At 40.2% G+C, this 24,464-nt stretch overlaps 3 protein-coding genes and 1 pseudogene across 3 annotated transcripts in view; 2 read left to right on the forward strand and 2 right to left on the reverse strand.

Moving 5' to 3' along the window:
• Window positions 1-292, forward strand: part of LOC140937246 (pituitary tumor-transforming gene 1 protein-interacting protein-like) — a 2,144-nt gene extending 1,852 nt beyond the window's left edge. The window contains exon 2 of the mRNA XM_073386787.1: window positions 1-292. This exon is cut by the window's left edge and continues 201 nt beyond it. Coding sequence (XP_073242888.1) covers window positions 1-53 — 53 coding nt within the window. The 3' untranslated portion in view covers window positions 54-292.
• Window positions 293-3,950: 3,658 nt separating this feature from the next.
• On the reverse strand, window positions 3,951-5,283 carry LOC140938116 (uncharacterized; annotated as a pseudogene).
• Window positions 5,284-6,968: 1,685 nt separating this feature from the next.
• LOC140937267 (chondroitin sulfate synthase 1-like) lies at window positions 6,969-14,992 on the reverse strand. Its single transcript, XM_073386809.1, has 2 exons — window positions 13,807-14,992; window positions 6,969-8,832 (listed from the first exon to the last, which is right to left on the reverse strand). Exons 1-2 carry the CDS (start codon window positions 14,548-14,550, stop codon window positions 7,384-7,386), a joined length of 2,193 nt encoding a protein of 730 aa, XP_073242910.1. The 5' UTR covers window positions 14,551-14,992; the 3' UTR covers window positions 6,969-7,383.
• A 2,129-nt stretch (window positions 14,993-17,121) lies between these two features.
• Window positions 17,122-22,710, forward strand: LOC140937081 (alpha-methylacyl-CoA racemase-like). Its single transcript, XM_073386614.1, has 4 exons — window positions 17,122-17,457; window positions 19,435-19,661; window positions 20,616-20,811; window positions 21,372-22,710. Exons 1-4 carry the CDS (start codon window positions 17,130-17,132, stop codon window positions 21,773-21,775), a joined length of 1,155 nt encoding a protein of 384 aa, XP_073242715.1. The 5' UTR covers window positions 17,122-17,129; the 3' UTR covers window positions 21,776-22,710.
• The last annotated feature ends 1,754 nt before the right edge of the window (window positions 22,711-24,464 follow it).

Here is a 24,464-nt window from a genome sequence, read left to right on the forward strand (position 1 = left end):
TCAGACAGAAATATGGATTGCTGGCTAATGAGGATGATGCTGAAGTTGCTTGAACTGACTTGAAGTACTGATTCCAACATTTTTTATTATTAATTTTGTTATGCATGCTCTCAGTATAATTTATTAAAATCACTGTCAGCAGATTTTCTAAATATGTGAAAGAATCAGTTTTGTTGGGCACTGAAGTGTTGTAAGGCTTAGTCATTGTTTCTCATACAGTTGAACCTCTGTAATACAGACACTGAAAGGACAGAGTGAAGTGTCCGTATTAGAGAGTTGTCCATATAAAAGAGGTCACTATGGTCCCGTTCATACTGAGATCGCTTAAATGAGATCGATCTGAGATCGATCTAAGATCGGTACTGAGATCGGTTCGAGATCGCATGAGGACCTGTTCACACTTACGCCTTCTAATTAGACAAATAATTCCTAACTTGGGAGGTCTAAGCAGTTTGTTTACCATCTGGCTTCGCGTGAGATGGATTGCGTGACACCGCCCGGCTTTCTTTTTCGGGCGTTTCCTGACTTTTCACGGGAATCTTTTTTTTTTTTTTTCAATAATAAGAGTTGGTTTATGCTTAGGGAGCGTATATCGAGTTATGGGATGCACGCGGGCAGTTTGGAGAGCTCGAAAGAAGCAACTATAGCTTATTCAGTGCTCTCCAGACTTCCCAAGTGCACCACAAAGCCGAGAAAATCGCTTTCTTATTGATTAACTGCAAATGATTCTCGTAACGCGCGGCACAGAAAAACAAACGCTTCTATTGGCTGGTTACAAACACGCCACAATAGTCTAGTTTGAAAGAAAATTCTTTTTTTAAAACTGACAGTGAAAATGTGCTTATTTATTCGTTAACGATCAATTGAAACGAAGCAGAAACAAAGGTAAAAGAGTCTTAAAGTCTACCTCAAGTTAACTTCGATGTTCAAAAAGATGTTTATGTTTTGCTAGGCGAAATCCAGAAAATTAGTCTCTTTTAATAGCGAAGACGACTGTCATTCTTCGTTAAGGTTATATTAATTTTATTACAAACAATGGAAGAAGTCTTACATGTACCGCCTGGTCATTAAGGCTTCTTGAGGGGACCATGCAGCTGTTCAGTGTTTTTGTTACCAATAAATTCAAGCTAATGTTTTCTTGTGTAATTTGAAGAAAAAAAAAATGTTAAAAACGGAGGGCACTTTATACAAATTGGATAATTTGCATTCTTTTTCCCGCTGAATGTCAGTTTTTACAGCAAACTCTTCAAACTTTTCAACGACTCAGACTATTATTTTCGAAACATTTTCACCGCTTTTGCTGTTGGGTTGAGTGGCTAGAAGCTCAATTCCAAAAAATCGAGGAAATTCTTCAGTACTACCGTCGAGTTTTGGACACTTAGTTGAGAAAAAGAGATGTGAGTCCGAGTTTCATAGACGCAGATTTTAGATGTTTCGCCCGGACTTTTCTCCGCACTGCTTCCAGTCACGTTCAGGAAAACCCCTGTCTCTTTACAGCTTTTGTAATGTCCGTATAAACGTCTGCGTTTCGCTGACTTTTGCCTATTTTATCTTGAACCTGACGGTTAACCTAGGCAGCAATAAGAGCTCTGGCCTTTCTCCACCGTTCTCTCTCTCTTTTTTTATGTTTTCGCAGGCATTTTTTGCAATTTGCAAAAATAAAAGTCCTCAAGCGCGATTTGCTTGCGTGACTCTCAATGAGAAAAGGCTACAAAGCTAGATCGCTTTCAGGACGTGTTTGTGTTCTCACTCAGCACGGAATAGCGAGGATCGATCTCGGACCGATCTCAGACCACCTCCTGAAGCGATCCAGGTTGGATCGATCCCAGATCGATCTCAAAAAAGTGCGAACGTTTACATTCAGCTCGTATAAAGGCCAGATCGATCTGAGATCGATCTAGCCCCTAAGTGTGAACAGGGCCTATGATGACGTCACTTTTATGACTCCACTTACAGTTTTAAGTGTTCAGTAGCTAAAACCAGGCTCACACTCGTCTTTAAACTGCATTTAAAGTTATTAATTCACTGTGCAAAGACACTGTCTTTCAGTAGCATACAACATTGTACATCTCGGCTACAGACAAATTACGGTTTCAAAATGTAATAGCAAAAAACTCAATGCTATCTGTAGTTATTGAAGCCTTCAAAGAGTCGGTTATGGTCCTCTGTACACCTTTCGCAAATCGTTATTTGGTATACAGCGACTGGGCTTTATATCATCTTGCATAGCTCACCAGCCAGACAAGACGGGATTCACACTGTGCAGATTCACCTGAGCGGGACCCGGGATTCACCTGATCACTGCGGTGTCCGTAACAAAGAGGTTAAGTTTACATGAAATTACTCTCTTGGTGCCGAGATTTCGTGTCCGTTGTCCGTATTAGAGAGAGTCCATAATTATTATAGAGGTTTTATTAAAGAAAATATATGAGAATTTTGTCGGGACATTGAAACTGTCCGTAATAGAGAGGTGTCCGTACCGAGAGGTTCAACTGTACTCGGAACTGTAAAAGAAGGATATCAAATGAATCCATCGAAGGGAAAGCGAAGCAAGATTGGTTTTTGATCGTTCTTGACAGCACAGGAGCTTTGACTGTGTTAATGGGAACACAATGAATGTAGCCTGCCTGGCAGACGTTTAAAGGGAAAGAGGAAGGAGGAACTGTTTCATTTTGGGTGTGCGAGTTAAGAGGGGTGCACGAGCTCCCCTTCCCCACTTTCCTTTTAACTCCTGCCACGCAGGCTGTAGGGGAAGGAATGCATAACGAAGCCCTAAGAACCGAAAGTCTGCGTGAGAGGTTGGGCGGGTTATGATGAATGACGGGATAAGTGTATCTAAATAAACTTACTGCTCTTTTAGTGACATACATGTAATATTAAGAGAATTATTACTTTATTGTTTTTATAACCTAAAATTTTAATTTATAACATTTTGTAAAAAAAAAAAGGAAAAACAATCGTAATAAAACAATTCAATAGAGATTGTCTGGAAGTTTTAACGGGTGTGAAGTCAGTGTCCAAGAAACAAGCCTTTCTTACTTCCTCAAATACCCTTATAATTCTCTCCTTTTTCAGACTGGCTCCGCTTGTTCAAAAGTTGGAAAGCACTATCCACCGGATAACTCGCTATCCAGCGGGTAAATATTACGAAAACCAATTGCGTTACCCTCTGAATAATGATTTATCCAGTGAAGAGTGCTATCCACCTTTAGAACAACTGTAGCCGGTTGTTCAAAAGGTGGATAGTAATGATTAATAACAATAATAAATCATCATCATTATTATTATTATTATTAATAATCATTACTATCCACCTTTTGAACAACTGGAGCCGGGAGTATTTCAAATGTATCCTGACCTATTTCTCTTCAATTATGCTATAAAGTTCTTTTTTCAAAAGTAGGTTGAGTTTGATCGTCCTGGTGAACGTGGTCCTGAATAGGACTGTTTTAGTTGACAGTGACTGACGTTTCGACAACCTGTGCGGTAGTCATCTTCAGAGTCAAAGTGAGTTGTCTCACATCAGTTGATGGTATTATTCATGGTTATTGATCTGATTGGTCAATTACGTCGTGATGTTATTGGTCGTCTGTTAGTTAAGCCGTGATGTTATTGGCTGTGAAGACTCGTAATTAGTAATTGGTGCATTTCGATCCGTCTATTGTCACAGTTAAACAGTCGTCTATTGTTAGACAAATTGTCAGTTCTCCAGTCGTTCTCTTGTAGTTAGTTTTGCTTGATCTCGTCAATCAGGGATAGTAGAGCGAAACGCGAACGAGCGTGAAAATCACCCTACGCGAGAAAAGGCGACACGCGGCTGGGAGAGAGAAAAATTTCTCTCTCCGCCGCGGGTTGCCTTTTCTCGCGTGGGGTGATTTTCAGGCGAGCTCGCGTCTCGCTCGCTCTACTATCTCTGAGGAAAAATGGGGGACTACTCGTAGCCTACAGCTCATGCGTCGCGCTCTTTCTTGTCAAGTTTTCGGAAATACGCACTTAATTTTCGCGTCACGCATTTACTAAACAATGGGTTCGTAAAGATGCATGTTATTTCGAAGGGTAACTAGTTCGTTCCAAGGTACAAAAAACACAAATATAATTCCCCCAAAAAAACAACATTAAAAATTGCAGAACCAAAACAACACCTTGAGAATCGGGTTTGACGATTGCGGAACCCCTGTTGCTTTCCACGACTCCAGAAACCACTAAAGCCACATATATGGCAGTGAGTGATAGTCCAATGATAATTCTTGTTCGTTTTACGCTTCGAGATCTCTGATGTAGCATCATCAAGGTGGTAGCAGCATTCAGGATGATCACAGCGAGCTTGAATGCTCCGTAACCTGCACCGCATGCTGCTCCAATATTGAAGACGATTTGGTAACAAATCACGTCTGCTGATTCATTCTGAAACTCAGCGCTGTTACAGTCGATGGGATCATCACTTAAACGCGAAAAAGCCTTCCAAAACTTGACATTTTCCTTCACATCGTTCTTGAAACACTCGATGGTATGGTCATTCGGCTTGCAGCTGGTGGGATGTCAAGCAGAAGTGTCGACCAGAATAAATTCGAAGCCACGAAGAAAAGCGTGAGGAACAACGCGGATAGACTGAAAAGAACTTTACTCAACAGCTCCTCTGAAGTCGTAAGATCTATGTCCCCGAAAAACCATCTCGTCACTCCATTGTCTTTTTTCTTTGTAATGCAAGAGGGGAAAGCGTTTGTTACGATCCAGCGAAGTAACAGGGGCACCCAACGGCAATTTTCGGGAAAATATCTGTTCGGAAGACGATTTGAGAACTAGAATTTTCGGAACATTTGTTGTAAAATTTCTTGCTTGCCTGCCTCTCCTAGGATTTTCGAACATCTACAAAATGGTATAATTACCCATTTTAAACGGATATTTACCCTAAAAAAGGCCACCTAGAATTTTCGGGAGCCTTTTCCTGGCTGAAATTTTCGAAAAGGTAAGTTTTGATCCCTATAATTTTCGGATCACTAGACTTTCAGCTAGGAAATCCGAACAGATGAAAAGTTTTTAGGGGCTAAAAATATGCCTATATCTACCGTTTAAATACTAAAATACGTTCAACAATGCTATGTTAAGTGGTTTTGAACTATACCCTCGTTGGGTGCCCCTAGAAGTAAGCAACTGGCTTTATCTGTGCAGAATACACTCATAAACACCACAGGCATGAGAAGACCGAGGGATGTTACAAGAGATGGCAATGCAGCGCATAAAAAAGGATACACATACTGCTTCATGATAGCGAACAGTGGACTTCAAAATTTCCTTATAGATAAGCCTTCACAGTCTGGCACGACCTGGGATCTCGTTTCCGTCTGGTTTCGCGGAACACCCCTCGAATTTCAGACGATCCACTTCACGCAAACCGCTGAAAATATTTTATCTTACGGCTATCCTCGTTACCTTAGCAATACTGTATAATACAAGCAAACAAACAAGAAACAGTGATACGTTTTTAGCGTGGAGACCATCTGGTAATAGAAACTGAAGAAATCAAGTTCTCAAAGATAAATTTATTGTCTGCATTTAAATACGTATAACCACAGGTAGCCCAAGCTCGAAATACGAGCACTGGCGAACATTAGACTTTTCACAATCCCCTATTTTTTCGTGAGATCGTCGAGATATAGTGCGTCTTACCGTTAATGGCGGCCATCTCGGTTTCCAAGTGTACCTAGGGGGCGGGCGTCGGGGATTATAGCTGCAGGGGGAGGGCATATTCGCGAGACTGTTCACAGTCCTCTATTTTTGCGTCAGATCGTCAAGATCCACGCTTTGCGTTACGGGCTGCCATCTTTTATGAGTGTCAAAACTTTTTAGGGGGGCGGGGGCGGGGGCGGGGGCGATTTGAGAGGAAGCGAGAAAAATACGGCCGTTTTCCTTCGGTGGATCCGGCGGGCAGCTTCGCTAGAGTCCCCAACCTTGGTAAACCTTTAAACAGAGAGAAAACCGTTTACTGTACAATCCATAATACGGCCATAAATCGGCCCACGGACCACACAGGAGAGACGTAACACACATTTTACATAAGGTAAGCTGTTTTTTATTGAAATCCTTTCATTGTCCTAGGTTACGGAAACGATAGGGTTTTTTTCCACACAAATCCTTATATTTCGAATGTTATGCAGCAATGTCGATGTTCGCCGATGTTTATATTTCGAACTTGGGCTACCTGTGGTATAACCAGCTTACTTTAGAATAGTAAACTACTAATAAGCTACAATCAAATATCAGCCTCTACAACAATCTCGATCTCCTTCGAAACGAGGGATCTAGACTTTCAGGAGTAAAGCGTTGCTCACTCCAATGGATAAAATTTTCATACTGGAATTCAACCATTTGGTACATTTTCTACAGCCTTGACCTTCATAGTTTGACCGTTTATTACAAAATGAACTCATTAGCGTTCGGATAAAAGGGCACAGTAAAACTATTTCATAAATATTTCCTTTAAAAAGAGACCATTTTCTCACCATAGTAATCTAGACATTTTATACCTCTAACAAGCAATAAATAGTCTTAATGTAACCAGTCTGCTAAACAGCCGTTTTTAGTGACGGCTGTGTAGCAGACTCTCATGTCATAAGTACGTAATCTAAATTGTTAATCTAAAACTGCAAGACGTTGCTCAAAGGACTTAGAGCACTTCGGGGCACGCGGAATCCCGGGGGGAACTCCCATATAAAAGTGAGGGGGATGCTCGTTGGAAAATTCAAAGTAAGCCCCTAAGGGAGATCAATGTGGGTGCGGCTGACGCTCAAAAGGGAGATTTCTATGTAGTCAGTGTCAGGGCATTTTTTGTAAATTTTTTTAGGGCAAATACAGTAACATTCCATCCCAAAAACCCAAAGTGTGCAATTTACAACCCAAAGCGAGACGATGAGCATCCCTGTCACTGTTATATTGGAGTCTCTTCCCCCCACCCGGGGGGCGCGGAATCTTTTACCTGAATCCGCAGAGGAATTTTCACCTTCGTCTGTCGTTTAATAAAAACTAGAAATTTAGTGGGTGAATTTTTAAAAAAGCTCCGCAGAATCAAACAAAGCAATTGTTGGTCTAAACTACTTCTGACGTACAAAAGCAAATTCTGCGTAAAGGCATTTAAAAATACATCTTAACACTAATATAATACTTGAAGCGTCTCAAGAATTTAATCATCATAACAGTATTTGACCTAAAATCATCCATCTTAAAAACTGAAACTATTAAATACGCGTAGAGACAATCAATTTTAACAATTTCAACACTAATATAATACTTGAAGTGTCTCAAGAATTTGACCATCATAGCAGTATTTGACCTAAAACTATCCGTCTTAAAAACTACAACTATTAAATGCGGGTATAGACAATCAATCTAGAACCCTTTTAAATGCCCTTTAGACAACATATCTCTAACTAAAGACTTCTGTGAGCCATAACCCGAAGCTTTCGATCCCTGGCACATGGCGTATTGCCGATCGACAAGCTTAGGATCACAGATCACAGGATGGTAGACATGAACGAGGCCAGGATCGGCTGCACGGAACACTCGAATCTCTTCGTGTTTGACAAACTTCTCGTACAAGTCCACATCTTCCAGCCCCCAACCTTGAATCGTTGTATCAAACCCTCCAACGGCACGAAGGTCGTGATTGTAAGCGGCAACGATGCCGAAAGCGTAAGCCCTCCAGAATCCTGTATCCATGTCTATTGTAAAGTGAGTCTGAGGTGCTGTATGGTTGGGGTATGTAATGTCAGAATCGAATTGACTGAACACCATTGGGTAATAAACTTGCTGACCGAGAGCAGTGTTCATACGGGCACGGTAAAGGAATTCCGCACTAAATACCAAATCAACGTCGCAAAAGAACAGCAAGGCTGTCCTGTCGAATTGGTTTGCACCCAAAGAGAGGGCCAAGCCACGGGAAAAGTCCCCTATGGCTTCTAACCACAGCATATCTGCCCTGGGGTACCTAGTTTGATAGTCTTTCATAATTTTCTTATGCTCATGAGGAGGGGAAACTGATGGGAAATATACCACCAAAAGTTTCACACTTTCGCGTCGTTTGAGACAAACGTCTTCATAATTCTTCATAAAGCGCCGAAATGTCTCGATGCGGCCTGTCAATGGAAGGATAAAATGAACGGTTGGGACCGCTTTTGCCGTCGGCTCAGCTCGGTACACCATGTTTCCAAAAGGTAGCTGTAAAAAGGCGTGATGACGCACGTGCACAGTCATGCGCCTTCTGTTGTGTCCAATGTGCCGGTGATACTTCATAAGCATGTCCATGACGTACTGAGCGCCAAATAAGGGATGCACGCGTATGTAACCATGGTTGAGTTTCTTGAACTCGAGGCTGCGATGAAGAACTCGCTTGGCTTCCTCATTTATCAGCCCCATCGTTTGCCCTAGCACGTGATTTAGCCCGTCTTTCCACGGGTCTCGCATGCCTGTTTCAGGTGGCTGAAGCGTGGCTTCCGAGTAGTACTTCTGCGCAGTAAACATGTCCCAGGATTCAGAATACTTGGTGCTCAGCTGCTGATGGAAATCTTTCGCGCTTTGAAGGGTAGTTTTCTCTTGAGTAGAAAGAAAGCGCGCGCTAGTCCTTAACAAGCGATCCATGTTCTTGAGAACTCTCTGCAGCAGGATAGCCTGGTGCTGAAGGTCTTGAATGCGCATGGTCATGAAGTGTGACTGTAGACGGTACATGTATGAAGGCTGTTTGACAGGGTGTAGAGTGATGGCTTTGCGGACAGATTTGGTGTCCAGATTACCGTGGAATGCTTGTGATTTGCTTTGATTGTGGTAGAACAGAGCTTGCATCTGCGAGGAAAACAAAAGGGCAATAATGTCATCATTAGTATCTTACACTAGCACCACATGTAGAGCATAAATAAAGCCCAATTCTTTGGAACCTCCATGCGCGACCTCCTCTTGTAAGCGGGTGAATTAACAACTACCTTTTAATCCTGCGGTAGCTGGAAACGTTCATACGGCCTGATCCCCTATAGGATATTGGATAATGTGAAAAAGCGAAACACTGATACGACAACGACTTTTCATTACGACTTTTCGTTTCCATTATCAGGCCTACTACGGAATTCAGAGTATACGTGGCTCACCAAACAGTGAAACTTTTCAACTACTATCTAGTCATATCTGTGGCTACCATGCAGCTCAGAGCTAGACAGTTGCCTAAAAATTGCTTCAGTAATTCTCTTTCCAACTGAAATTTCCAGACAACATTCTCAACTGCTTTTGAATCGGAACTGACTAAATTTTCTCGCAGCACCGCTTTGTATCGTGGGCTAGTCGTTCAGGGTATAGAGTTTAGTCGTTTCTACCGTTATTAGAGTCTGGGATCTGCTCCCTCATGGAGTTACGTCATCTTCTACATTAAGCTGTCTTTAGGCAGTCCGCTTTGCCTGCCATTAGATCACTTACGGTGCCTTCACTTCCGCACAGGCTGTAACCGCTGACCGGTACCCTCCAAGTATTAGAGAAATCTCTATCTTTTTTGGGATTGTTTATTCTAAGTTCTAAGATACCCACTTCATTGCATCCCTTTCTTTGCACTAACCTGGAGGCTAGCCAGGTAGCCCTCCCCCATGTTGAAGAATACGCGAAGATTCTTGTTGAAGTGAAGCCTAATTCAAGCTATTAAAACACTTTGTTTGATGAATAACATGCACATCATGCCAAATTATATTTCTAAAAAATACGCTATCCAAAATTATCAAATTTGACCTCAATCAACAAAAAACAATATTGAGAGCGTGAGAGGGGCCGGGGGGTTTCTTTCTTCCTTGGGAAGGAGGGACCCTCATTGCCTGTGTTTTTGCATACCTAATTTTTGGAAAATGGCGCACAAACCTGTAGAGAAAATGTTTCCAACAATGTTTCTGTACAAATGGAGAAAGCAATAATATTAATTGTGTGACTTTACATCACTTTCCACAATTACCAGATTATCAATATGACGTTTTTGCACCGAGGCCATCATTATTCCTTCATTATCCATAAGGCAAAATTTTTCCATAGGGTAGAATTAATGACAATTGTGATAATTTCACAGGAAACCTTTTCAGACTCTACAACTGTTTGTTTTAGAATGATAACGCAAAGTAAACTTTTGAAAGAATTGAAAATGGGTGAATTAAAGTTCAATGTTTTCTTCAGCTAAATAAAAACAGTTGGACCATCAAAAGCATTTTTGTCTGTTTCTTTTTTAAAGAATTACAAGCTTTTCCCACTAAAACAAAGGCAAGTAAACAATAAAGGCAGCTGAAAAACTTTCCCACGGATGCAAAACAAGCAGATTTTGTTCCATTAATGAATAACAAATAAGACTGCCTTAAAAAAGGGATGCAAGACAGCTGAGAAAACAATTTTAAACGATACAATTATATTTTGTACTGAGCCTGCCTTTAGCTTTGAAGTCTCTTGTTCGTCACCTGCATTCAACAGAATGATGGGTAAACAGCTGAGAGACTTGCAGCTTACTCTTTCAACACTTTTATTATACAGAAACCCCAAAGATCTCCAATACATTAATTTTACTAAAAGGGAAAAGACCATTTTAGTGCAACAGAAAATTCCTACTCAACGGGTTTCATTTGAATGTTTATATCAGAGGATTTCTTTTTACTTCATAACGTAACACTTTAACTGCATAAGTAACTTTAGAACTGAACAGGTGAAATCTGTAAGCCTTAACAGTGAATCTGATCAGAGTCAAATTTCTCCTTAAAATACGTCAGGTTAATCAGTCAAGTAATTTCAAGAATTGAGCAACAATATCACCAAAGATGAATATCATTCTACCATATTTTACTACCGGTAATTTCACTACAACTCCAACTGATATAAACATATGAAGACAAAAAAAGGGAAAAAATTAGTTGTTATAACCATATTGGTAGGAATGAATTTAGTAATTGTCAAGGAAATCATTTGGATTTGAAATTAAATAGACAAAAGCAAAAGCACTTGTGTGATTGACCTGGTTTAATCTAATCTCAAAAGGCCTAATTTGTGCTCAGCTGAAAGCTTCCAAGACCATTGCTGGAATAACCTTTATTACATTGCTAAAAAGACTCTGCATCATCCAACAGCAGGCTGGGGGAGGTGTTTGCAAGTATTATGATTTGCTCAGGTTTCACGTTTAGTTTTTTAACCTTTTCTCTACTCTGGTGATCTATCTTGTCTCTTCCCAATCTTTCTTTAAAAACTACAACATGTTCCATGGCCGCAAATAACATGGGCTGGAATGAGAGGAGTGCAGATGCAAGAAGCAAATGAGCACCTGCTTGACACACCTCCAAAAAACCTTTTCCCCACTGTCTGAGAGAGCATAAATTCCCATTGGTAATGAGCCTCCCAAGGGAAAAAAGTAGTTGATTTGGCAGGAGCCTACCTGCAGTTAAAGGACATACAAGTTGGATATAACGAGGAGTCAAATGATGAGCTGTATGCTCTGGCAGTGCCAACCTTTTGCAGCCTTTTTTATCTTTACTCACAATATTCTCTATCCTAAATCTGTATGAGGGTTGCTTTGTGCTCATAATTTCTTTGTAGTGGCAAAGACAATAGTTCATTAGATTGTGCAATTAAGTGAATGAGCCAACTTGTTATATATTTTCTGTAATGGCCTGTCTCAAGGCCTATAAAAATTGAATGAACTAAACATCCATTTGATTATTGGAAGTAGGAGCTGTAACCTCCCACAAGCCACAAAGAGTGCATGATGAAGCCCTAATCTGTGTGGGAGGCTCTAGAAGCTGAAATGAAGTGGTAATTAAGACCTTCAAAGTGTGAGAAACAAAAGACAGCTCACTGTGACTGCTTTGCAGTTCTAGATTGTTTAGTGCTGTTACAATAATAACTTATCATCCCAACAACAACTGATTACAGAGTCTAACAATGTAAGGAGGATAATCAAATTTGGTAGGGCAATGCATCCCTGTAAAGATATGATGAACTTTTACATAATTTTACCATCTTGTAAGGGAAATAGCATGAGCAGTTAAAACACAAACAAGAAATTAATTAATGGAGAATCAATATGAAAAACTCAAATAAGCTAGAGTCTCTCAGCAGTACTGTATTGTGAGCATCTTCATAACAATATTTTGCAAAGTAATATGTATATAACTGTATTTACAGGCAAGCCTGAAGTATAAACAAGAGTATAAGCATCATTGCTGTTCATTTTCTTTGACAAAAGAGTGTTACAATGATTGTAATCTCTTTGTTCTATTTTGTATTTGGTAACCATTGCAACCAAATTGTTACTAATATTCACTTAGTATTTACCTTGCAAGCAGAGGTTTCTTTCTTGCATTGCATGGCTCACATGGCTTGCAGGAGTTGCATGGTTTGTTTACACTTCCCAAACGACAGGCAATGCAAACAACTTCGTAAACTTACCCTAAAAGCCACACAAGAGAAAAACCTTTGCTCACAGGGTACTCAGCACAAAGCAAGATCCCCTTAAACAATGAATGTGTCGTTGAGTTGATTCTGTGCTGTCTGGTTGAGTCTGTGTCCTGATTAAGTTTGGACTTATATCATTTGAAAAAAATTTCACTTGCTAAATAGCTTCAAAATGCAATGGAGTATATTGTTGATCTAGAACAGACCTATTCTTTTTGATAACAATTTATTGTTAGTGTTCTTACATAGTGGGCGACCCTATAACACAGAATATGGAATACCCGTAACACAAAATGACGGAATGGCGGAAAATAGCCTCAAATCCTAAAAGACGGAATGTCAGCCTTAATATTGAAAAATATTAAAAATGGCAAAAAACGTAGAATTAATTATAATAGGATACATAAAAACTAGCTTATGAAATAGATGGTGTAGTAACTGGAAAATGGCTCTAAAGTCGCATGACAGCAATGACTTTTCAGTCTTCCTTTCCATACTTCACAAGATACACAGAATCAAACGTTCCACTTCCGAGCTCTTATTCAACGCTCACATCTTGCCATTCAAACTCCGGGAATTGCAATGGTGGTTTTCCTTTAATATAGTCAGGAGAGATGGTACCTTTAAACAGGCTTCCATCATCACACGACAATCAAACATGCAAATTTATGTGACAATTCAGACATTTGTCCAGATCTTGAGACCAGATAAGAGGTCAACAGACCCCCTTCAGTTTTGTCGCGTCATAATTTACCTTCATCACTGTCACATATGTTTAGTTGAACACAGTTACACGGGGACCTAAATATTGAACCTTAAAAAATGAAAAATATGTTGGATTTTTTAACAAAAAAACGAAAAACCAAACGAAAAAAAAAATGGAGTTAAAGTAAAAGGCACTCACTAGACCTGTTGTGTGACAGAAAGCAATATTTACTCCCATTCACGGGAAGAGGACAGGAATTACTCACAAATGACATGTTCAACCTGTTTGACGAGCGATCTTCCAGTTACAAAGCCATTTATCTTTTACAGATTTTTTATCAAACTTTATATATACATTTTTAATTTTACTAAATATTCCGTCTTTTAGGATTTGGGGTGATTTTCCGCCATTCCAACTTTTAGGATTTGGGCGATTTTCTGCCATTCCATCATTCCGCCGCCATTCCACCATTCCATCATTCTGTGTTACAGGGTCGCCCTACATAGCTGACATGGGACTTAATTCTGCTGAAATAATTTCAGTAGAATAACCTGTATACCTGTCCATCAAGCTGTAAAATCAATGTCAATTTACAATATCAATTAGCCAGAAATATTCAGTTTTAATTCTTTTTTAAAACAATAAATCATTCTTACCTCAAAAGACCAAGTGCAGGGGATTCCCACAAAACGCTTTATACACCGCCCAACTTCGACATCCTCATGAGAAGTTAATAAATGTTTCAGGCAATATTCTATATGTGGAACAACTTTCTTTAAAACAGAACGACTCATGATAACACCAGGTCCACCCATGCAGAAATTATCTCCATAACCTAGGCCTAATAATCCTTTTTCGTCCTTCGCTCCGGTGCCCGCTTGTCCGAGGTAGATATCTTGGGAGCTGTTCAGCGAGTGAAGAAAACTCGCGAGTTTTTCTGTCCTTATATAAACATCGTCATCAGAGCGCATGAACCACTCGAAATTATCGATATAGTTATCGTGCATGTATTTTAACATCATCATGGATTTTCTTTGTGGAGGGTAGGAATCGTCCACCCCTGGTAAGCTCACTACGGGCAACTCCATCTTACTATGGGACGTGCCGCTAGAGAAGAACTCTAACCTTCCATGGACAGTTCTACCCCAAGTCTCGAACACTGCCTTCGCTCGGGAGTCGAGGAATTTCTCCGCAGTCATAACGCCAATGAATATGAGATTTCTTGAATCAAGCTCTTTGGCCATTGTTCTCGGGCGGAGGTCCCTAACGAAGTTCACTCGGCAACGCCGGGTCTCAACAGGCAAGAGATTTTGCCGCAGGAACAAAGCTACAGTGAAGCCAAAAATCAATCCGCCGAACATCGTTACAACCCCGCGAATACTCATGTGCCTTGGTTTCATGTCGATCAGAATTATAGCCACGGAAAATATCCTTCAATGAAGGCTTCTTCACGCTATTTAGGAGAATAAAAGGCAGTTGAATTTCGGTATTGTGGAAAGATTCTATGAACAATTATCCTCGCATCGTCGGCCATGTTTGCGATTACTCGTACGTCACAAAACACACGTGCAGAAATATATCCAGTGTACTCAGAATATTTGAGCGCCGTTACTGTAACCGCGGAAACCTTTTTGAGCTATCCTGCTCTCGGCTTAAATTTGCTCATTTTTTACGAAAGTTGTGATTGTAAAATCTGTTAAGCTGCTCTTTTTCTTGTGTGGTTTTCTTGTCTCCACTCAAATTAAGGAAGATATAAATAAATCATTTTGCGTGCTGTGATTGGATAAGGCTATGGTTTCACCGGTCTAACATAACAAAAGAGTCGACAGAAAAACTTTATATTCACGGTTCAGCGATCAGCTCTTTCACACTTCAATGAGCGTCCATAAAGACAACCTTGAGCTCACCGAAGTATGTAATAAAAAATAAAAAAGCTAAATAAACAGGAAAATACAAAAAATTGGAATTGACTGAGAAAAATTCTATAAACTGGACTTGCAATTTCTTTACGTAATCAAAAATTATTCTAAACACAGTCTGGATGGTTGTTTAATTAAGCTTTAGTAGATATATCTCGCTCAAGTCTGGTAGCTACCCAAGTTAACTGGTAGCTATTACAGTTTCGATATCTCTTGAAAAGAAAATCAAGTTTGGAATATGGCTTTTAGAAGGAACTTATCTACAGGTAATTACAAGATGCCATATTTTTTGGTTAATCACAAGTAGCTGCATTGCTTACTAGTGTTTAGTGATTATGTTATGACAAAAATGTTCATTGATTTCAAACCTGAGCAAACAAGAGAGACTTTACAGTTAATTGATTCGAGAGGCGGCTTAGTGTGTGTTGAGTTTGGTGACGGTAAACAAACAGTTAAATTCTTTTTACGTATTTTATAGACATCCCGCTGTCGGAAAAAAAAATACAAAATGAACTCAAAAAGGCCAAAAATTTAGCGTTACCAAAATGTGCATGCTTAAAGCAAAAGCGGAAATGTTCATTCGCTGTATTTGGATCCGTTGTTCAGCTCCTCTGCCCTCCCCCCCCCCCCCCCCCCCCCACCCTACAAGAACTGAAAGGCGATGGAGCCGGTTATAGCGACACCAGTGGCTTGTCCTCTTGTACCTCTGTACGCATGAGGCCTCGATCAAATGACAAGCTAAGTAGGTTGGAAATTAAAATAAAGCTGAATGCAAGGCTGCCAATGCCGCAAAAGGCTGATTAATTTGGGGCCAACATTTTGGCTAACGAAATTAGCCTTCCTCGTGCCGGAGCTACACTGAAAGAAAATACTAAATACCCGAGTAAATAAGAGCCCTTTTTTTTGTTTTGTCTTATTTTCCACCTCAAGCGGCGTCTGGCTTTAGTATTCTGCAGATTAGAGATCAGGCAAGAAGGATGGAAGACCCTGAAGAAGGAAGGCCGTGCCTTCCGAAATATTTGTGTAAAAGGAATATATATTCCCGACCGTAAAAGTATCCTTGCTTCTTTTGTTTCTATATTTCCAATTATATATGATTAGATCCTTTATCAGGATCCTGTCCTTCTTTTTTGTAAGTTGGTCCTGGCCTTCAAAATTGAAGAAGGAACCAGTCGGTTTTATTTCCTTATGCGTTGAGTGGACCGTACCATGAGAGCAGTCGTTTCTCCAAGGTTTCCCCATGGTTTTCTTCTCGCTGTACGAAGCGCATCCTCGAAGACCCAGGGACAGACACGGGAGAAAAGTCGCGACGACAGTTTTCAAGCGAAAATATTATAAAAACAATACACGTTGTTTTAAATCAGCTTTGCAGTAGTCTTTGGACTTCTCGTTCTTGGTTCTTTATATTTTGGCTGATTAGATCTCTTTCGATCTTTTTTCTAGAGATCCAACCTTACAACTAGCAGGATCTTCGTCCACGGTTTTTGCAGCTAATTTAATCCTTTAATCAGTTTTCAAGCGGCTCTTTCGCCCGTACTTGAAAACTTTCGTCACACCTTTTCTCCCGTGACTGCCCCTCGAAGCATAGCCGTAGCCCGGGGCCGGGGGTGGGGTACTCCCTTACAAGGGATGTGCAGCTGGATGGGGTCACATTTTCACGACTGGAGTGACTATAATGGGGTCGCATTTTCAATAGATTTACTAGAATAGGGTCGCAAATTTTTGGATTTTTGGGGTAAGTAGGGATTCAAAACGGGAAGATTCTCGGTTAAAAAATCAGAAAGTTATTGTTTATGAAATTTAAAAATAAGCTCGCATTGACCGCATTCAGGAGCCCATCATTACATTCCGCCGCTTGAAACCACATTGATAAGGTCAGGATGCATAAATAGAAAGGCTAAGTTGGGATCGCAATAATTACATTTTCCAAAAAGTGACTAAGGTGGGGTCTAAAATACCCCCCCCCCCCCCCACCACCCCGGGAGTCGTAGCGTCCTCACTGCTCTCTGCATAGTAGGGCTGCGTATTGGGCTGCCTGTGCGCAACATTCGATATCCAAGATGGCGGCTTTAGCAGGCCTTCGAGTAATTGAGTTTGCCGGCCTTGCTCCAGTGCCGTTTGCTGGAATGATACTTGCAGATTTTGGAGCCGTTGTAACTCGCATAGACAGAGTAAAATTAGCTTTGGTTGCAGATCGTCTTGCTCGCGGAAAAAGGTCCGTTGCCATCGACTTGCAAGATTTCCGTGGAAAAGAAGTGGTAAAAAAGTTATGCTTGAAGGCCGACGTGTTGATCGAGCCCTTCAGACCAGGAGTGATGGAGAAACTCGGCCTAGGACCGGAGATATTATTAAAAGAAAATCCTAGTTTGATATACGCTCGATTAACAGGTATGTATATATTCAAAGGATACAATAGTGGATGCATATATGGTATTCTCACATGAAGTATATGCCATACAATAGACCATTTCACAGTAAACTGTTATGAGCTTGGTACCATAGCCTCTGAGTGAATGTGAGGCTGGAGTTGACCTTGCGTTATACAAACCTCTCTTCTTTTCTTATGAAAATTATGGATGGGGCAACGGGAGGAGTGAAAATTACATTATTTTATTGTATAAAATTCCCCATTAAGCTTCCCCCCCCCCCCAACTAATCCCCCCTCTCTAATGAGCCCCCACCCCCTTTTCAAGGGAAGAAAGTTATTTAGCCACCCCTCTCTGTTACAGTCAAACCCGCCCGGCAAAACCGTGAACACTTGAAACTTTTCCTGGAATGTTTTATTGCGTTTTGATCAATCACAGCAAAGATCAGGAGTTGTGAACTAGCCACAAAACCATAAACTTATAAATGTTCTTCGAGAAATATCTCTGGGGTTCACCGTTTTCCCAGTTTGACTGTAAGCCTCACTCCCCCTATTCTTAAATAATAAAATGTATGAATGGTCCAACTGTAACACTTCGTGTGGAATGATCTGGTGTGGCTTATTCACATACTGGAAGTTTCGGATTTGGTTTTGAACTTCAGTTGCATGTGACCTCTGACCTCATGTGTTTGAGGTACAAATGTATTCCAGTTAGCCTGCAAACAGGCTTCCAAGAAGGGCAAAAAAGAAAACAAGAGAGTGAAGTGAGCCGAGTGTGGCCTGGAGAAGGAAAAAGGCAGAGGAGCCTGTAGCCTGCGAAGCGCAGACGCATTTCCGGTTGTCGCTTCTCTCCCTCCGAAAAATAGCTATTTTTCGGAGGGAGAGAAGCGACGACCGGAAATGCGTCTGCGCTTCGCAGGCTAAGGAGCCTGAAGCTCGAAAACTTTGTTGTGATGAGAGAGAGCAAGACGAAACACTTTCAATCTGTACATGGCGAAGGCCCGCAGGGCCCTGAGGGCCATCTCCACTTTCAAAATGGCGGGCATTATTGTATAATACATTTTGAAAATGACTTCCACGAGTAACTCGGTCGATTCACAGGGATTTAAAGTTTATCTTGCATCTTGCAATTTCACAATCTAGATGTAGATACGAAACAAGGAGGCAATGCAAGACACCAAGAAACAATTATGTTTATTCCAGTGGCATTTTTGTTATTTTCGCTTTATACCTGCAACAATGAACATCTTCACCCGTAATGCCGAGTCGACTCAGCCATAACAGGTGTTACGGGTTACGGCCCTTATTGACATCCTTGCTAATGTCCACCTTACAGGCAGAGCCTCTTGTGGATGTGGCTAATTTAAGAGCTTTCCTCTTGTTGAGAGGGTTAAGGGAAAGTTCATTTAATATGACAAGGGGGGGGGGGGATGAAGATATTGAAACTCGAAGCTTGAAATTTTAGCAGCCCCCCTCGCTAGCGGTTCAATTTTTTAGGAGCCCCCTCTTTGGTAGTCGAAAAAATTTCAGAGCCCCCCCCCCCCCCCCTCCTCCTTCAATTCCTTTGCTCCCCTGAAAAAAGATCGCTAGACTGTATTAAATATATTTACCGTCATTGTCTTCAATGGTTTATACTATGACAAACTTGAGATACAGTTGTGATACAATTTTCTAAAGCATTTTTGGGATGAACAAGAGTGTAATAATTACTGAGACTACATTTGTTATATCTGTAAACCACGTGATATAGCTGAGTTGCACAGGTCATAAAATTGTTGAGTTGAAAACCATCCGATCTGTATGATGATGTCATGTGTTGGTTTTGAAGTAGACAAATTTTCGGAGCCCCCCCTCCTAGCACAACAATTTTTTCAGAGCCCCCCCTTCGGGTGTCTAAAAATTTTCGGAGCCCCCCCTCAATATCTTCATCCCCCCCCCCTTGTCATATTAAATGAACTTTCCCTAATAATATTGTACTACTTTGCAATCTTTGTTTGCAGGTTATGGTCAAATAGGTAGTAATGCTAAAAGAGCAGGTCATGATATCAACTATGTTGCCCTCAGCGGCTTGCTGTCCATGCTGCAATGTAAGGATAAAAAACCGTGTCCACCCATAAATCTCTTGGCAGATTTTGCTGGTGGAGGTATGACTTGTGCCCTTGGAATATTACTGGCCTTGATTGAGAGAAACAGATCAGGAAAAGGCCAAGTCATTGACTCATCAATGGTATGGACCTTCATAGAAGGGGTATAGAATGGTAAATTCGAGACTTTGAGACTGCGAGACCCCAGTTTCAAAATTTGAGACCAAGACTTAAAAAAATTCGAGAATCCAGGATGCAAAATCAGACGCGAATGAGACTTTGAGACCTGTCACAAACACTTCTGAGATTTCGAGATCGGGCCAAAATTTTCCAAGACCCATGGATTTTGAGGAACCATCCTATGCCCCTAATAGACTAAATGGATGATTTAGTCACAAATGAATATAACCCCGGGCTAATTTGTTTGTTGCTGGGTTACCACCGTAGGGCAAGCATTCAAGGAAAGTTAGGGTAGAGGTGTGCCCTAGAGAACTTTAGTTACAACCCGATTCATTTAATTTTGCATACAGAATTAAGTAATTTTTCAAACTAACATCTTGGAATATTTTTTTATTAATTTCCTCTGGGGAAAAAAAAATTGTTGGCACCACCAGAGTAGACCACTCATTGCTAACTTTCACACCCTTGTAAAAGGACTCCAGTCCAAAAGGACACACCATTCAATCATTTATCCTTTTTTAAGACTCAAGACCCTGAAAACTAAACCCTGATAAATTTAGAGGCACCATACTAGACAAATAAGGCTAACCCTGTGTTAATCCTCTAAGTCCCGATAGTGACCAAGATCAATTTTCTTCTAACAATACCCATATGTTACCAAGAGAAATGGTTATGAGAGTTTATAAAATGATCACCTAAGAGAAAATGCTTTGATCTTGTACCAAATTCTCTCAACTTATTCCTTAAGGAAATGTATAAAGACCAGTTTGGAGAATTTGTATGTGGATATTGGGGCTTAAAGGGTTAATTACAAATGGAGCATAAAGTTGTCATGGTAACGACCTATGGATTTACGGTTTAGGCAGTCATATTTATCTGAACCACTGTTTTGTTTTTTCACTTAATTTTTCTCAAAGGTTGAAGGAACAGCTTACGTTGGATCATTCATTTACAAGAACCTTAATTCAGAATTTTTATGGCCAAACAAAACTGAGCCAGGTACCAACCTGCTGGATTCTGGGGCACCATTTTATGACACCTATCAAACAGCAGATGGAAAATACATGGCTGTTGGTGCTCTTGAACCCAAGTTTTATGACAGACTTTTAAAGGGTATGCTGATGTTGCACAGGCAGCCCAACTTACATGCAAGGAAGGGTGTAACATATTCTTACATATGCTGCAGAGGGTGGAAATTGACCATGGGCCGTCAAGACATTAAGGGGAATAATACATTCTGATTTACAAGCCTTAAACAAGGCAAATTTCAACTTATCTTGTAAAACTTGAATAAAACAACTTGCTCAGTTGTTGTGTATTTTTTTTTTGGTCTAGTGAAATATCATTGTTAGAATTTTTGGCTTCATACTGATTCCACTTTTTGCCCCTTCTCAACTCCAGACACCCTTCCACACATAGTGAGTTTGGGTTGCCTGTGGTTGTTGTCAAAGCAAGCGACACAGTCATCAGTTGTAGAAATAGTGGCAAAGTTAAATTTGCCAGAACTGGCCCAAATCTCGTACAGTTGGGAGTAACCTGGCCTAATCACTCGCTTGTTAAGCGTATGCTGTATCATAAAAAGCTTACATTCCAATCCTCTTTTGTATAGCAAAAGGAATCTTTGATATTTTGACTGTATACTGTACTCATGAATTTATTTGTTGTGTTTTCAGGGCTTCAACTGGAAGGACAACTTCCTCATCAGATGGATATGGATCAGTGGCCTAAAATGAAAGAACAACTTGCGAAGGCATTTGCATCGAGGACTCAAGCAGAGTGGTGTGAAACCTTCAAAGATCTTGATGCTTGTGTTGAACCAGTGTTGACAGTAGATGAAGCAGTAATCCACCCCCATAACAAAGACAGAGAAACGTTTGTCTTAAATGAGGGGTTGTACGAGCCAACCCCAGCGCCCAAGCTATCAAGAACTCCTGGAAACTGTGAACAAACACCCTCGATATGTATTGGGCAACACACAAAAGAGATCTTACTGGAAGCTGGTTATTCACAAGCTGAAATTCAAGAACTGTTAAAAGAGGGTGTTGTTGATTGCCCAAATATGAAATCATCACTTTAGAAAAATGCCACATTTGGAATTGGTAAATGTTATGAGACAGTGACCAAGGTATCCCGGCATCAAAGTTTATAATCCTCTTCTCTCGTCTAATTTTCCATGTGGTGTTCAGCCCTATGGGTGATTTGATTGGCCACAATCAAAAAGTGGAAAGAATCAAAATATCCCATGGGGGATGGGGACACCTCTAACCATTATAACCTCCTATCCCCATCCTCTTTGGTAATTTCCTCTGACAGGACTCCCTTAAGAAAGTGACAAAGGTGTTCGTTGTCTCGCTAAGGGGTAGAAATGGAAAGCCAATATTTTTACCCATTTAAGTATCACATAGGGTTGTGTGTAAAAAAATATTTATATTTAAAAAAAGCAAATATCATTGTACGGTTAGTATCCTTTCAGGGTCAGAAAAAGCCTCTTTCTCAGAGAGCCAGGACCAGTAAGTCAGTTCAAACGGTGTGACGAAAGTCTTCACTGTGTTTGAAAACTTTTCTTGCATCGTTTCTCCTAACCCAATTGACTGCCCCTCAGTCAGTTAAGGATGATAGAGCTTAAGGCACATTCAGATTAGTCTCTCCGATGAGCATCCCTATTCTTGTTTCTTTTATATGAGAGTACCTCCCTTGGGAATCAGCCCTTCACCCAGTTTTCACTTATCACCAGAAGAAAATATGGTCCTCTTTTGAACTCAGCAATTGAACTAAATAGTGACCAAAAAGGGGACTGTGAACAGTCCATCTCCAACTAAGCAACTTTTTGGGGATAACAAAATGTAGCAATGGAAACATTAATTTACTCTCTACAAAAGCCACCTTAGTAATGTAAGTGGCCATTATTGAGAGGCAGGATTTAACAGAGCCTTTGTTTGGACGAAGGGGAGAATTTGAAGTTTAGTTTATAAAATGCTGATTGTAGCAAATAAATAAACAATAATGTCAATAAAGCTAGAACTAGTACTCTTAAGGTAACCATTTTCATTGAACAGCAGTGGCATTTTAGAGACAAGTAAACACACACAAGGGAATGCATGGACTTTCTGCGGGGCCAAAGCTGTGGTAATAGACCTTTTTACCGATACGGCGGCCATATTGAATTAATTCGATTTAAGGAGTATTATAGGATGCCCAGGGGGCATGAGCACATTTCGTTTGTATTTTCGAGCACTTTTCGGGACATTTTTTCTTAAAGTTTTCTTACAATAAGATTCTAATGGGAAAAAAGATCCTTGTGCCGTGTTTGGATGTAATAATGATCGCCTTTCTGCCGAGAAATATACAGTGAAAGATCATATTTCTAATACTAAACTAGAAAAAGGCGATCATTATTACATCCAAACACGGCACAAGGATCTTTTTTCCCTTTACAATGTTATTCTAAGAAAACTTTAGCAAAAAATGTCCCGAAAAGCGCTCGAAAATACAAACAAAATGTGCTCATGCCCCCTGGGCATCCTATAATACTCCTTAAATCGAATTAATTCAATATGGCCGCCGTATCGGTAAAAAGGTCTATTCACTTTACTCCCTGGCAATTCAGTCATATATGGCAAAGACTTTCCTAGTAACCTTTTCCTGGTCACAAGCTCCTCCATAGCAGCCATGAAAAGGCATTTTTAGGCACCCACATTGGCATATGTCCCATCCCTGGTGAAACAAGATTGTTTCCCCTTATTGTCAAGAAAACAACACCTGTCATACAGCTGAATTTTAGTTTTAGCAGAATGAAGCAGACCATTTGAGCAGCGAGGTTGCATATAGCCTGTGTGACAGACGTTAAAAGAAGAAGGGGAAGGGAAGGGGGAATTTGGGTGCGCATGTTCCTGTTGCATGGCCTTTGATAAGATATTTTTTATTACCTGTGCCTGTTATGCAGGCTAATGAGCAGCTTGCTTACATGCAAAGAACTTAGCTCGTACACAAATAATTCAGGGTACCATTTAATAATTATCCTCTAATCCTTTATTGTCTAACAGGCCTATTTACAATCATGAATGCCCAGCTAACAATGACAATAGAGAAATACCCTTTGTTGGAAATAATAGAAACAGATTAACAATACTTATTATGGACTAAAGCGATTTTACTTGACCCACGAAAAAAGTAAAACTCATCAATGATTATCAATTATGAAAATATAGACAAAAAAATTGTAATTTGGAATTAGATAAAATATACCCTAAGGCGATGGTTCAACTTTCAAAGCAAAACAATTCAAAAGCCTTTAACAGATTACGGAAAGAAATAGAGTATCATATATTGGAACTGCAAGAGGAAGATGAACAAATCTACAGCAAAGTTTAGAGTTGTTTAGTTAACTTTGAGTTGTTGTTGTTTTAAGTCTAAACCCGGCTGCTTGACTTTTAACGTGAATCAAGCTTGATATACATTATCATATGTAACCGTACGAGCCCGTCGTAACACTGTTGTAACACAGAAGTTCAGCAATATAATAGACCATCATAATGGCCGCCTGTTAATATATTCTTTTGTATGTATGATAATTAGCCTTAGCATGTGCAAAATACAGAAGAATTCTTACTTTCAAACAAGGTCAGAAAGGCTAATTAACACACATATAAAAGAATATATTATTAATAGATCACCATTATAAAAGAGGTCCATGGGACAAATTACCCTGGATAACTTCTACTTTCCGGGGTTAAGTAAAATCACTCCTTCACAGATGTTTCATTGGT

Source organism: Porites lutea, chromosome 5 (genome assembly GCF_958299795.1).
Source record: "Porites lutea chromosome 5, jaPorLute2.1, whole genome shotgun sequence".
Taxonomy (NCBI): domain Eukaryota; kingdom Metazoa; phylum Cnidaria; class Anthozoa; order Scleractinia; family Poritidae; genus Porites; species Porites lutea.